Here is a 15,149-nt window from a genome sequence, read left to right on the forward strand (position 1 = left end):
AGAATAGAAATATGGCTACCAAATGACTTCAGTATAACTGAGAAAGGTTTTGAAAATATCCTTTTAATATTTTCATCCTTGAACATCCTTAATACATCCTCTAATTTCGTCCTTCTAACTTTATTAGCTTAAAAAGCTAAAAATATGAAAATGCCCTTTTCAATATCTATTTCTCCTTACGACCCAACAAATTTTATTTTCTACAGAATTTTCCCGAATTGTTATTTTACAATGCACTGAAGCGAAAAACAAGAAAGGCAGTTGTACTTTACTCCGCCCCTAGTATTGCGAGTGTATTGATTTTTTCGTGTGTTTTAAAATTTCTTTGCTTTTGTGAGCAGAACATTTAGAGCCTCGGTTGGGCAGGATTTTATTGCACCCGTTGAGCCTACAGTAGCTGATCTCTTAGTTGTGCTACTTTTTTTTAGCGACATAACCCTCAGTTAGAACTGGCCACCAGACCAGCGCTCTACTTGAAATCAATGACCGGACTATATTTAGCCTCGGCTTCAAACCTCATTTATTGGTTGGCATTCTTTTTGCGATCCACAAAAACTCTAATATATTTCAATCTGTGGAATAGATCCCGTTATGTACCCTTTCTGTAGTAGGGAGTAGCCCGTGGTCCTCTCACCGCGTATACGAACTTGCTGTGGCAACCTAATTTAGCATAAATTACTTTACCCCTTAACAGTGAAAGGATACGCGGCCGGATGCAGCAATCTAGCCCTACTTCTGTAAGCTCCACATTTTCTGCCCTTTGAAGCTTTTTCAAGGGAGAATGTTGCCCAGAAATTCAGATGGTTGCCTAAAACGACAATATTATGAAATGCGTGATCTAGACAGAGAGAGAGTATTTAAAACATGCACGTTTTATAGGTTGAGTGTAACATCAAACATATTTTCCACCATTAGACAAATAATTTTCTTGTAAATAAAACTAAAAAAAAAAATTCTTTTCATACAGTAAAAAAGTAAAGTTTGCATACCGTAAAAAAAATAAAATACTGCTACATAAAATCATAAATAAGACAAGAAACAGCTCCTGGTGATATGTAAGAGTAGCTTGAGTATTTTTCTTTGCTATATAATCGCTGAAAATTTTTCAAATCGTACCAAAACTAGTTAAGTAAACGTAAATAAATCGCTGCTATTGCAAACCTAACGACCTAACGCCGAACCACAACGACTACAATAACGAAAAGAACAAAAATCTCTGAAAGAAACCAGAATAGGCCCAGTGAACCACAACATCTGGTAAACGCCAAACAGCAATCATTAATCACTTATAAATCTACAAACAACCACATGCCAGGCAACATGCTGACGGACAACAACAGCCGCAGTTGCAACGGTACTTTCGCCTCCTCCGCGCTACCCATGTCAAGCATTTCCGCTACCGCTATGCAAAATATTCTCAAGGAGGACGACACTGATCAAGAAGACGGCGAGGATGAAGACGATGACGAAGATGAAGATGAGAATGAAATAGAAGATGATGCCACGGTACTTATTTAAATACATATTTTATTGTTTTAAGATATTTTAATAAGAAATATGTGTACATGCAAACATACAAAAATTGTTGGCAAGTTCCTTTCGAACAAAGACATTCACTTTCGCTACTGTAGAGCAGATACCAGTTGTATCTGTACGATTTTAGATATGCATTGCACTTTTTTCGTTAATTATATATATGCTTTATGCGCTTACATACATTATACATAGTAGTTCCCTCTCAGACACACGGATATGTTGCAAATTTAATTAGATTTCTTGTCCCAAATTGTGAAATGTTTTTTCTCTTGCTAAGAAAGTTTTTGAACAACTTTCAGGGCCGTTTTCAAAGTAAAGAGTTAACTCACATTCAGCAGTTAGTTGGCTTAGGTGCAAAGTATAGAAAAATTAAATGGTTTTTATATTTCTGTATGTATATCGAAAATTGGTTAGCGTGAGAGAACTCACTACAATGCACGTGCAAATAATTAAAGAAAATATTTTAATAACTAGCTTGTGCTTTCAAATGGTTCTGCTGCACTTCGGTCTGTTATATCGAATGCTACAGAATTATCCGGATTATTTTGATGCTCTTAACAAGATGGTTATCTTAATCGAGCCGGTTGCGATAGTTTCCTTTCCTGGGAGTTCTAGGGTACAAATTATATCTCAGGGCATGGCCAAGGTTTGTGCTAATTTTAAACAAAATCAGCCAATTCAGCATGAAGAACAACTGATCTTCGAAGATAGTCACTTTGGCACTTACATACATTTTTGCCGAGCTTCTCTTCCGATTTATGGTGTGTATCCTGATGTTATAATCCAAATGGAGGGACTTACAGTTTTCCGACGCCTCGTAACGGCAAATGGTTAAAATGAGAAGCTTTTTTATGGCAGAAATACACTCGGAGGCTTGCCATTTCCTACCGAGGGGCGACCGCAGTTAGAAAAAAACGTTTCCAAAGTTTTTTTGATGCTACTCGGGCAAGGGATCATTCCCAGGTGCAGGTATTATGCACCTCTGACCACTTCAACTACTGTACATATAACATAAATATAAACCTAGTTTCATGTCAATGCCAAATCGCTATAATTATTTACTTGATTTAACATAAACGAAACAAATTGATTTATATATGTAGATACAAGCATTTTGGAAATGTGGCAGCTCTCTTACCAAATCCTTTCAAAATAATTTGTTGCACATATTTGAGAAGCCTCAATGTAATCTTTCAATTAACAAAATTAAATTTGACTTTTAAACAGCTTTTTTGGGAAAAAGCTTTCTTTAGCATCTTCCGCTTGGCACCTGTATTGTTATGTTTGATGTAACTTCTCATTAAAATGAATTCGAAGTTTATCCGAAAAGAAGTTCGGAAAACCGAAAAAAAAGTCCAAAGAAATGAAAAAATATTTGAAAAGAAGCGGAAATGGTTCGTACAGAACCGAAAATCGGCCCCGTAGAGTACATTGCACTATTGATTTTTTTCGGCATAAAGTATAAATATGAAGATATCAGCACGAAATTCGGTTTAGATATGTGTTATAGAGTTCTGAGTTGACCTACCAAACTTTGTTCGGCTCGAGGCCCTATATCATTTAGTCGCCATATACCCCATCTGGCCGACTCACATATACCTCATTAGTTTTGATGTTTTTGACTTGAAATTCCGTACGTACGTACGTTTACGTGTTATGGAGTTCTGAGTTGACCTACACAATTTTTTTTCTTTGAAGTTAATGTAATGCTGGTTTTTTCCTCAGCTAAAGCTTAGTATACGGCGCTCAAGAAAAGCAAAAGCGCCATATAAAAAACGCAGAAAAATGGCAAAAAAATTCTCTTATATCCTGCAAGAAATTTGTTGCGCTCTCCACTACGGTTTTCTTAAGTTTTTTGTGAAAAGAGGTAGCAAGGTAACTCATCTTTGTAACATATATATGCCCGTTCCATTATTTCGTGAGGTTGTGAAATATCAGATGTCAAAATTTCATGGACACACAAAAGCAATAATTTAAAATTTTTTCTTGACCGTTTTCTTAGGAGATGGATACTAAGCTTAACCGATTTTGACCGAGTCCAAAACACCACGTCAGTCGTTTCTCTTCTGCGCCAATTGACGACAATTAAAAATGCCAAGTAAAGCAAAGTCCTTCTTCACCTGGTCTTTCCAACGCAGAGGAGGCGTACCTGTCCATTCGAGCTTATTGGAAATGATTTGCGTATTCGAAATTTTGTAATGAAATTCCATGTAAATATATTTAACGCAATCACTTTCCTAGCCTTTAAATGTATTAAGCATAAATAAATTACATTTTCTATGCCTGGTCTATAAACATTAAAGACCTTACGATTAAATGCATGCTTAATGTGCAAAAAATAAAATAAAATATTTGTTTGCCCTTCGACCAAATATTGAACAGAATTGTTGTTGTGGTTTTGCGTTTAAATATGAAACAGGCAACAGGTCAACAATCAACAGTCTACACGGAGGGAGCTCAGACCAATTAAGTAACAAAGTTATTAGCCTCAGAGTGGCAAATTTGCAATGCAATCTAAAATTTTCAATTGCCTATTCGTTAAAGGGGAGTAACCTTTAAAATTTGCTGATGCTCGCAATTCATACATATGTACATATTAAGTATTCCTCTTTTCTTTTAAAAAGGCACTCAACTTATAATTGAAGTACAACTTTTCTAGTCAATCAATTTTGCTCGTAAGTAATGGCAAATTAAATATACACAGTGGTTAGACAAATATTTGATGTTTTGCTATTAATGCAAGCCTGCGGTTTTACAACAAGACTACTCAAGCATTAAACACGTTTAAGAAATGTATGTGGCTCAAACTTTTGGAAAATTGCTGCCTGGGGATAAAATTTAAAGTTAAACAATTTCACTTTCTGTATACGTACACATATGTTTAAGTGTGTATGTATGTACATACCCTGCAAAAAATGCGACTATTCAGGGATGACTCCGGGAGCAATCGCAAAGGAACATGCGACTAATACCACTTTTGATCTCTTTAGGTGGGTTGAACTGTTCGCTTTTTTCGAGCGGGTATAAAAAGCGACTAGTCAATTTAAGAAAATAAAAATTTGCACCAGCTGCGATTCGAACCGGGGTTCACAGTTTTGTGCCAACGCCACACATAAAATTTCATTGAGTAAGTGCGTACATATGACTAAATTCTTAATAGTACCTGTTATAGATGAGTCGGGGATTAATTACATTAGGGTGACCCAAAAATAAGTGGGAAAATCAACTTTTTTGATATTTCCTGCTGAACCTCCCAGAAGAATATTAAAAATAAGGAGACACGTATTTTTTTTTTTTTTTGAAATCGGTTATTATTTACCCTCGCCGCCGGGGCTTTGAAGGAGAAAATACATTTTTTCGTAGAATTGCTATAAAATCGTTAATTATTTTTCAGAGACCGAAAATAACTGGTCCAAATTAAACACATTGTAACTTTTTCTATCATTAACCATTTATTTTTTACTTTTTGTGATATATCACTGTGAAATCGTTTTATGCGGGGCAGCTTACGGTTAAGCTTTGGTTTCCTCAAAAGCGGTAACATAAAAAAGCGGTCGCAACTTTACGTTGCCAAAAACGTTGTCATGTAAATAATACAAGATGTCAACTAAGATGACGGCAATACACACCGTTATATAATTTGACGGCACCGTAATATTTCTGACGGCAAACAGTGACGGTGTATAACTATTTATCAACGTTTTTTGGCAACGTCATATTTGTAGCGGTGTATTAGAAAATTTGTTTACAATTCTTTTGACCAAAATAAAAGCATTAAATATACATTTCTATGATTTTTGAATAATAAAGTGGAAAGTGCATGGATGGCCGAAGAGGATGAAGTCCTAATAAACTTTGTGAAAAACAATGAATAATGCATATACAACATAAAAGCGCAAAGTTACGTTACGTCCATTTAGCTTTACATAAAAGCGGTACCGCTATTAGCGTTAAGAATGGCGTTCGATATGATACGGTCGTAATTTTACGGCACCGCTTTTCGAGGAAACCAAAGCTTTAATGACTGTGAGAAATGGATTCGCTAACGAAAATAGAGGCCAACCGCAGTTATTGATGCAATTTATTTTTTTTTGTTGAAAAGGTGAGGTAGTTAATTTAATTATGGTGCAGAGAAAATACATATATATGATAAAAATGCAACGAAATAAAACAAACTATAAAGAATAGTAAGTAAACTATTTTTATTCGCTCAAATAATCACCGTTATAAAGTTTTTTATCACTACTCGTATCCAAGTCAAAAAAGCTGCGGAATTCAACGATTGATTTTCGACCCATTTTCTTCGCTTCAATAAATAAACTATACTAACTAGAAGCAAACTACCGAAGCACTTCACTCAGTATTTTTACCGTTGCATTTAAAACAAAAAAGTAAAACAAAAAGTCAATTCGAAACGTAAACAAAAACATCAAATCAAACAAAAGTCTAACCATTACAGATAAGTCAAAAACTTTTTATAAAAGTTATTATGAGTGGTTTATTTTTTATAGCAAGAAATAAATGACAACTTGTGACACAACAATAAATGGGCCGGTTATTTTCGGTCTCTGTTATTTTTTGTTCGAATAAGACCATTTCCCTTCAGAAGTCTTCAAAAAATAACACCATGATGCTTATTTAACTTGAAAATTTTACTAAGTGTGTTTTATTAACCAATAATCCTATCTGTTATATAAAAAAATTTGTTATTTTATGTTTTCTTAACTACATCACGCAGGAAGAGCTCATTGGATGTGTTTGTTTATTTTTTGCATCCTACTCGATTAGTTCTACGGGTATGTGGTAAAAAATTTTGAAAAATAGGGTTGCCAGATATTTCAAAATTTAAAATTATATAAAGGCTCAATAAAATAAGTAAGTTTTTTCATCAAAACTAAAAGTGTTCGAAGAGATTTAAAAAACATTTTTGTACGGCGCTACCACTTTTCAAAAAATAATACAACTGTTATTAAAAATTTAAGCTTACTTAATACCAAAATATGGGTATCAGACGGAAGGTTTATGTACTCCCGGCAAAGTTTTTGAAAATAAATGCTTTAGTTCACATTTCTTTTTGGATAGGGTTGCCATTTACCTATAATAAATTTTTTTTTTTAATCATGCTATATGCGGTTAAGTAAAATATGAGTTACAAACAAGAGGTGTTAAAGCGAAGTTTTATTTAACCCCTACATATTTCTGGATAGAGTCGGCACCTATCTAAAAAGTTAAAATGAGTGCGATATATCGTCGCTACCATGTCAAACTATCCAATCATTTCACTTAACTTACATATCTTAGGAAACATGGGTGGCAAGCCTATTTAAAAATGTGTTAGTCCAAAGCTTATGCATACACCTTTCGTGTGATACCCATATTGTGGTATTAAATAAGCTTAAATTTTTAATAATTATTGTTGTGGAGAAACGTTCCAGTTCTGAAAGTATACAACGCGGGCCGCGATGCTGGTAACAGGGGAAGGCTTTCTCTGTGTTGGAAAAACCAGGCTTCACTTGGCATTTCTAATTCGCCTCAGTTGGGACACAAGAAAAACGAATGGCATGCTGTTTTGGACTCGGCCAAAATCGTACTATATACTTGATTGTATTTAAGAGCAAGATTGGTAAAAGGTGCTTTTTGCGGTTTCAACAAAGTAGAAAATATACTTAATAATGTTCAAGCTATTGTGCAAATGATCTTGAATTTGCATATTTCGCTGCATTTGTAAATTCACAATAATAAAATGCAAACGGTTTTCATGGTAGCAAGCATAAAACTTGCAAATGCAAATACAAGAACATTTCCACAATATCCTGAGCAGCCCTAATGAATTTACACTGAATTTTAATATGCAGTTTAATATACATTGAAGATGAAAATCCTGGTTAATTCGATAAAAAAAACTGCGCTTTACTCGATATGCGCAAACTCCCCATTTCAAAAAAGCCATCCACAATTTTTGGAAAAAACTTGCCAAACCGAGTCAATCACCATATTTGAGGTGCAGACCACACTGCGGGAAAAATGTTTCAGTAATTAGTTTGAGCGCAAGCAAAAGTATATACAAACATATGTACGAGTATGTAAATCATGCTGAAGAAAATCTTGAAGACCAATAAGACCATTTTTACTGACAAAATTAGTTTTTTCTTAGGTATCCTAAAGACTTTTCAGCGACCCTGCAAAAGTTGTTTTTGTTATGCACATAAACATGACAATAACTTATCTTTGTGGCAACTAAAACTGTGCACATTTCCAGGTGCGCGTGTTCTAACAACTTTTCTTGGCCAAGCAAAAAGGCTTGAATGCCAGGAAATTTACCACCGGACCAAAAACAAAGTTTACTTTCTGACCTTTTGGTAGGTATCCTTTATTTGTTTGTGCATGTTGCCTTGTTTTGAACACGCTTCCTTTTATTTAACTTTATTTTAATGCATGCTGATCACGTATGAAATAAAAAGTGGCCCAGCATCGACAGCTCTTACCCAATTTCAGCAACAAACCAATAAAATAGGATTACAAAAAGAGAATAAATATCAAAAATTAACGAAAATAGAAAACAAATAAGTAACACAATATGTAAATACATATCGCTCGATTGCTGGAAGAATGTCGTAATACTAAAAATATACGAGGTGTTTCACGCTTTTCTGGTTAGCAGCTTATGTGGTTATATTTTTTGTTCAGCTTACAACAATAAAATACGCTACACAACAATAATTTTTAACTAGATAACCTGATAACCAGGCAAGCGTGAACAACCTCTATATTTTTGAGTAAAGTGTACAAGACCTTCTTAAAATTATGTTGTGTACAAAATTCATGACGATATTTTTTATTTGTAGCGCATAATAATTGTTCAACAATTATACATATGTAACTAGACTTCGGATTTTTATGCAAAATACGGAGCCTGGAAATATGTACCACATAACTATAAGCAAAGTGTATAAATTTGTATACATTTTGTTTATATGTACACTTTGCTTATAGTTATGTGGTACATATTTCTAGGCTCCGTATTTTGCATAAAAATCCGCAGTCTAATTATAACAATAAAAAAATAAGTCTTTGACAAATTAAGGCATCAAAGCGTGGTTTTATGAAAGCTTTATACACTGGATTATATTTTAGGATAATGCTTGTTATTTATTTGAGTTCCAATGGAAAATATGGCAAAACACTTCGAAGCCGTTTTACTCGCTTTATTTTATTTTTTGAGTTATGACATTCTTCCAGCATGTGAGCGATATGTCTCATTTTCTCTCTTATTGAGCGTTGATATAGTAAGGCTATTGTGTTTTGAATGCTTTTTAGCTTTGAATATATATATGTAACTATTTTGATGGCTATGCTTCTGGCGACTCTTTCGCATGACGGAAGCTCTGAATTTTTTCTATTTACAAACATATAAACGTACATACATATATGAGGCATTCCAGCCCTATTCGGACACCATTTGGATTTTGCACCTCCAATTTTTTTATTATTTATTATGTTAACAATTGAGAGAGACCTCCTTGATTTTTTTTTAATTTTTTTCGTCCAGCCTTTTTAAAATCTCGAATAAGACACTTTTCTTTTTTAAATGCCCATTATTTTGTGAAAAATTGGCAATTACAATTTCCAAAACAATTGTGGAAAATGAAATCGAAAAAATTTTTTAAACCATGTTTCATATCAGACTTTTATGAACTGTTCAAATTTTTAGTATAAAAAAGTACTCATCTATTTTTTCTAAAAAAGCGTCACTCATTCCGTAACTTTAAAGCCTAGCTCAAAAATTTCTTTCTTTACTGTAATTATTTTTATATTTTTAATTAATGCATTTGATTTGATGCATTCAGAGTTTCTGAAGTTGAGCTGCACAAAATTCGTTAGTTTTCCGTTAAATTAAAAATAAAAAAAAACTGATACCATTGTTATGCTATTATCGGACTTAGCTTAAAAGTTGCGGAATGAGTATCACTTTTTTAGAAAAAAATTCAAATAAAACGACCAGTGTGTGCTTTTTGGGAATCAACATTTTATATTAAAAATGTGAGAATTTTATAGAAACATGGTTTTGAAATTTTTTTTTGATTTCATATTCCAAAGTGTTTGAAAATTGAAACTTAAAAAAATTGCCCCAATTGGTTAATTTTTGGCAAAGTTATGGGCCTTTAAAAGAGAAGAACCCTTTTTTTTCAAAAATCGATTTCTCAAAAATGGCTGGACAAAAAAAACTTTTATAAGACAAGGGAGCCTGGAACTATAACATTAAATATTCTTCTACTTCTTATTTGGCACTACAACCGTTTGTTGGTTCGGTCCGAGACCGAACATCTTCTCCAATTGCCTCTCTCCTGTGCGTATTTGCGCCAGTTGCTCATTCCGATTGCAGCCAGGTCCCTTTGCACTTGGTCTTTCCATTTTGTTCATCCGCGCCCTTGCTTTCGCTGTCCACCCATGGGGGCGGAGTCGACAGATCTTTTCACCGAAGCGTCGTCATCCATGCGTACAAAATATCCAAGCCAGCACAATCGCTGAATTTTTGTGCGCTTAACCATGTCCATGTCGTTTAAAAGCTCACACAGTTCGTCATTCCATCTTCTTCTATACCCGTCGTCTACGCGAACAGATCCGTAGATCTTACTTAGAATAGTTCTCTCGAAAGCACCCAAAGCTTTCTCATCTTTGTTCGACATCAACCACGTTTCTGCGACATACCTCAGAACAGGCATTGTGACATTATGAAAAGAAAATCGGAGATGAAAAGGCCAAATGGTGCCCGAATTGGGCTGGAATGCACCATATAATTGTTATACTTAGTTATTATCCTCTTATTGCGTCGTTCATAATTGTCTACTTAGGATGCTTGATTCTATTTCAATATATGTATAAGTTCACATAGTCACGAACAATTTAGAATTCCCGGGTAAGCTGGCAAAAATTGACTGACTTACCTGGAACCCATTTGTGTTTTTGCGTCTTGCATAACACACTTGGCCTTAATCCACATTAGTTTTATTTTCAATCAGTAAGAGCATTCACATTCGTGTTCTTATATACATATATAGAAGGCATATACATACATACGTATGTATATACAAATACATGACAATGCTGTAGTTACCGCAAACCAACTTTGGCCTTAACACTTTAGCACTTTCGCCTTTGAATTTTCCTATTCACCTATTTATTTGTTTAGTTCCAGCTGTTCGAAATGACCACCCATTGGGTATTGTTTGGATATCAATGAAGTGTTTTGCACCATAAATAGCGTATCCTTCCTCCAATATCAAATTACTACACACTGTTTATAGACACAGCGTGATTTGCGCTCTTTCACACCATTTTCCGGAACCGAGTTCATATCGTCGCCCTCATGCCACAAGCATGAATCTGCAAATTTATCAGTTTTGAGTTATTGGGTTGACTTGATTAACTTTTGGATGTTCTGTTACAGCAAAACCCAGAATACCATGCGCGCACATTTACGATTTCAATTGCATAAATATATAGAGTTAAGTCTCGTAAAAAAAAAACTTTCAAACTTGATTCCCCAAAATTTAAATTTTTACATATTCATGTTTTTGGCATACGGACGACGATACGTAAATACATACAAGTGTATGTACCCTGCCAGCAATTGGAAAAGAATTTTGTTGTCTATCGCCACGATGCCACTTCTTAGTGACTATTGGAAGTTATCAAATCGATAGTAACTCAGTTCACGAGAACAAAAGAACATTTCTGCCGCTTTTCTGTCTACTTAACGGGTGCTCGGACCACTTTTACCCATTGAAGTTTTGAAAATAACAAAGCAAATCTTTGAAATTCATTCAAGTAAAATTATATTTCTCTATTTGTTTTAAATTTTCAATTAACGTGCAAGCTATTATGTATGTGTGTACATGTGTAAGTATGTAAGAATAGCAAATAATAAAATTGCGTTTACATACACTTTAAACGTTATTTGATTTATTAAGTTAAGGCTATTTTACTATGATGTTTCGGAACTGCTTTTTAAAATATTTAGGTGGAGTTTCATAAAATATGAATGCAAAGGGTGATTCAATAAGACTACAGACTTTCTTTTATAAATAAAACACAACAAACTTTGTCTCAATAATTTTTTTATTTCATCATGTTTTATAGTCTATGGCATATGTGTTAAACGCCCATCACGACTCCTGCGGCAACATAGGATGCGCATACATGTAAAAATTTTCCATGACGTTTTTGCATAGTTCGAGTTGTATATCATTTATAACGCGTTTGTTTTCATTCTTCAGCTCTGGAATCATCTCGGGCTTATTGACATAGACCACACTTTTCACGTAACTCCAGGTAAAGAAGTGCAATGGTGTTAAATCGGAAGATCTCGGGGCCGTTTTACCTCGTTGTTTCGTGAGTTAGTGGGTCCTGGGAGCTTCGTTAGGGCGCTATTGTCCAAGTCCATATCATCCCTTTCGGGCCATAAAACGTTTGTAATCGTGTTCACCGTTCGCCATAACAGTACGGTTCGATGACCCTGCATCAATATTTTCGGATGCACGGGTATTGACACGTTTTGCACCGTCCCAGTATCTTGCAATTTCTGCATAAAGCGGCTGATTGTTGGCTGAAAAATGCACGAAATCTACCTTTTGCAGAACGACCAATTCCGTAAAAAGTTTGGGTAACTTTTACGCTTTGTTCAACTGAGTATCGCTCCATGAATAAGTTTGCTAAAGCTTGTAGTACCAATTGTCTGAAAAAATATATATATACGCAAATAATTGCTGTCTCATTTTTCCAGTGTGAATGGTTTTCTATGCTCTTCTTTTTTTGTTTGAAGCTGTAATAGCCTAAGCGATTTTGAACGAGTTTTATAAAGAACGGCAGTCATTTCTTTTTTGCACTAAGAAAATAAATTGATTATGTCAACTAAAAAAAGATTTCACTCAACACGTTATTTCGGTTAGTTACCAAATATTTCGCAAAATATTTTCATTGATTACTCCAAGACCCACCTCATCGTTGAACATGCTTCTTATAGAGCAGGGATGCACATGAAAAACAACATTACTTCGATGTTTTGCTCATCAGTTTGTTTACAACACCAAACCTGCAATAACAATATGAACGATATTAAAATTCACAACCGACGAATAATCGAAATTACTGGCGAGGTGATGATGCGCCGTGCGATTCCTAGGATACTATCAAGAAGTAAGCTTGCGAAGAATGCATAGTGAGATCGAAATTTTTTATATATTTTTTTATATTGTTCTACCCAGCATCAAATTAAAAGAGTCTGCCTGTCTGAAACATCGGTTAGTATTAAATTGATCGGAGGCCCTCTTCAATTCTGAAGTAACCCCATGAGTTCCGCGGCATATACGGAACACCTTTTCTTGCTGTCTAAAGCGGTTCTGAAGCCGGTCAATAAGTAGACGATGTGTGCCCATCCTCCTCTTCCAAGTCTTTTCCAAGATTTGGTATATGGTACACATGTGGTATAAAGCCACACTGATAAGACTCAACCAGTTTGTTGACGGTCGACTTTACCCTTTTACACAATGCGCTCGTTGAAACATTATATGCGACGTTTAAGAGCTAATACCGCTTATGCAAGGGCGAGAGTAGAGCTTTCCTTGCGTTGATGGACGATAATTTTTTTTTGCTGCCCAGAGATGCATATTGGATGCAAAAAGATATCGATCGGAGTCGTAAATACATACGTCCAAAAACTGTACGCGTGTTTCCGATTCATAGATTCCTTACTTGGCCTGAAATGGCCGGCACGATTTTGATATCAGGACGCGACAGCTGTCATAATATTAGAACTCCACAAAACGCTTTTTAGGCGTCCACCTCATATCAGGCTTCCATCACTTTATTCACCTATAAGTTTCATATTACGACGTGACCTCCTATTCCTTGTTTTCTGTCAGAAGGCATTGTAGCGACTGCTACATCAACCTTACCTAACTGCATATCCAATAAACGCCATTCAAAAGGAGGGTAACATATTTCAGTTGCCATTTTATATTTCGATTTTTTTTTTGTAAGCTCTTTCGTGTTTAAGGGAATACCCCATGGCGTTTTTATGTATTGTAATTAATTGACTTGGTACATTTGGCGAACCCGTATTTCGAAAACGCTGAAAGGACTATAATTCCTCATACAATATTTTTCAATGAAATATTCACTATATCCATAACTTCACGCAGCCCTTAAAATTAACATCATTTTAAAATTTGCTTCAACATCTTATATTTCTGTGTTCTTTTCTTTTTAGGTAAGCTATTGAAACAACAATCAACAGAACAATATTTGTATGCATGAATATCGAACAGTGAATTTAAGACGTCCAATGCTGAACAATTTTAAAAGGTTTATTGATATGATTTCTTCAAGGTACTGAAAATGCAAATAAGATTTTGTGAAAAGGGCAATATTAAACTAATTAAATCAAAATTATCGTGGTTTGCTTTTACGTACCTATGTATATATGTATGTATATTGATTGAATACAGTCCTAGCATACACAAATATGGCTGTAGCTGTTCATTTGATAGCTTCATATTTTAATGAATATTAATTAAAGTCATAAAATATTTGATCACATCATACAAGAAAAACACTTTATTTACAATTTTATGTATGGATACTAGGGATGCCCATGCCGGTATTTTCGACGTCCCGAAAATCCCGGGATCTGCTTGCGCTAATTCTGGGATCCCGAAAAATGTGAAATATCGAATTGATAGTAAGAACTTGTTTAAGAATTTGAATTATGATTTTAGTAAAATGCCGTTTTAACTACAATTAACAAAAAGCTTGAAACTGTAATTTTAAAATTGCTGCCTGAGCCTTTTTTGAAAAAGATTAATTGAATGTATTTATAGCGTCGCTAATGTAAATGAAACAGAAAGTTTTAAGGAAAATTTACATAATTTTTTAAATCACTCTACTCCAACTTTCTCAAATCGAAAAATTTATAATTTATCCGTCGTGCTGGTAAAAGAGGCTGCAATATTTTGTAATGGGGGAGATAGGTGGCATTATCTTCAAATGGCTTATGACTACCTTTATACAGTTCAGCCTAAAAGATGTAAAGATGTTTTTCATCAGAAGGTTTTTATATGTACACCCTGCCACAAAAGATAGCAAATCAAGATTTTTACCAGTTTTGACTACTTTTCTTTAGCTGTTTTTAAGGTTCATTACTTTTATATAAAAGTATAGCTCTTCATCCAACAAATACCCTATAAATCTAAATTTCAGACTTTGTACAAAAATTATAAAAATTCCACAAATATCTCATCCCAATTCCAAGCATTTTAATTTTTATTTCTAAAATAATTAGTGGTATGCAGTTTTATAGCTTATTCAATTCTAGTATAATAAAGCGCAAGTTTGAAGTTCCTAAAAAATCGTGTTGATTTTTGATAATTTTTTTTTTTACGGTGTTATGCACTCTTTTCCATATAAAAAATTAATTTGTATGGAAGAAAAGGCGTGCCATTTCTTTATGAAGTAGAATAAACCTGTCTTGTATTTTTTTTTTTGTTTAAATTTTCTTTTATTAATCATCACTATTTGTATCTAAATTGTGAAATTTTTAATCAGAACTTTTAGAA

General features: G+C 34.3%; 1 protein-coding gene across 1 annotated transcript; it reads left to right on the forward strand.

Annotated features, from left to right (window-relative positions):
* The first annotated feature begins 1,128 nt into the window (after positions 1–1,128).
* On the forward strand, positions 1,129–13,884 carry LOC118751448 (E3 ubiquitin-protein ligase RNF34-like). The gene is made up of 2 exons (XM_036486283.1): positions 1,129–1,506; positions 13,805–13,884. Exons 1-2 carry the CDS (start codon positions 1,309–1,311, stop codon positions 13,814–13,816), a joined length of 210 nt encoding a protein of 69 aa, XP_036342176.1. The 5' UTR covers positions 1,129–1,308; the 3' UTR covers positions 13,817–13,884.
* The last annotated feature ends 1,265 nt before the right edge of the window (positions 13,885–15,149 follow it).

This window comes from Rhagoletis pomonella, unplaced genomic scaffold (assembly GCF_013731165.1).
Source record: "Rhagoletis pomonella isolate Grant_MI unplaced genomic scaffold, Rhpom_1.0 Rhpom_scaffold_00001, whole genome shotgun sequence".
In the NCBI taxonomy this organism is placed as follows: Eukaryota; Metazoa; Arthropoda; class Insecta; order Diptera; family Tephritidae; genus Rhagoletis; species Rhagoletis pomonella.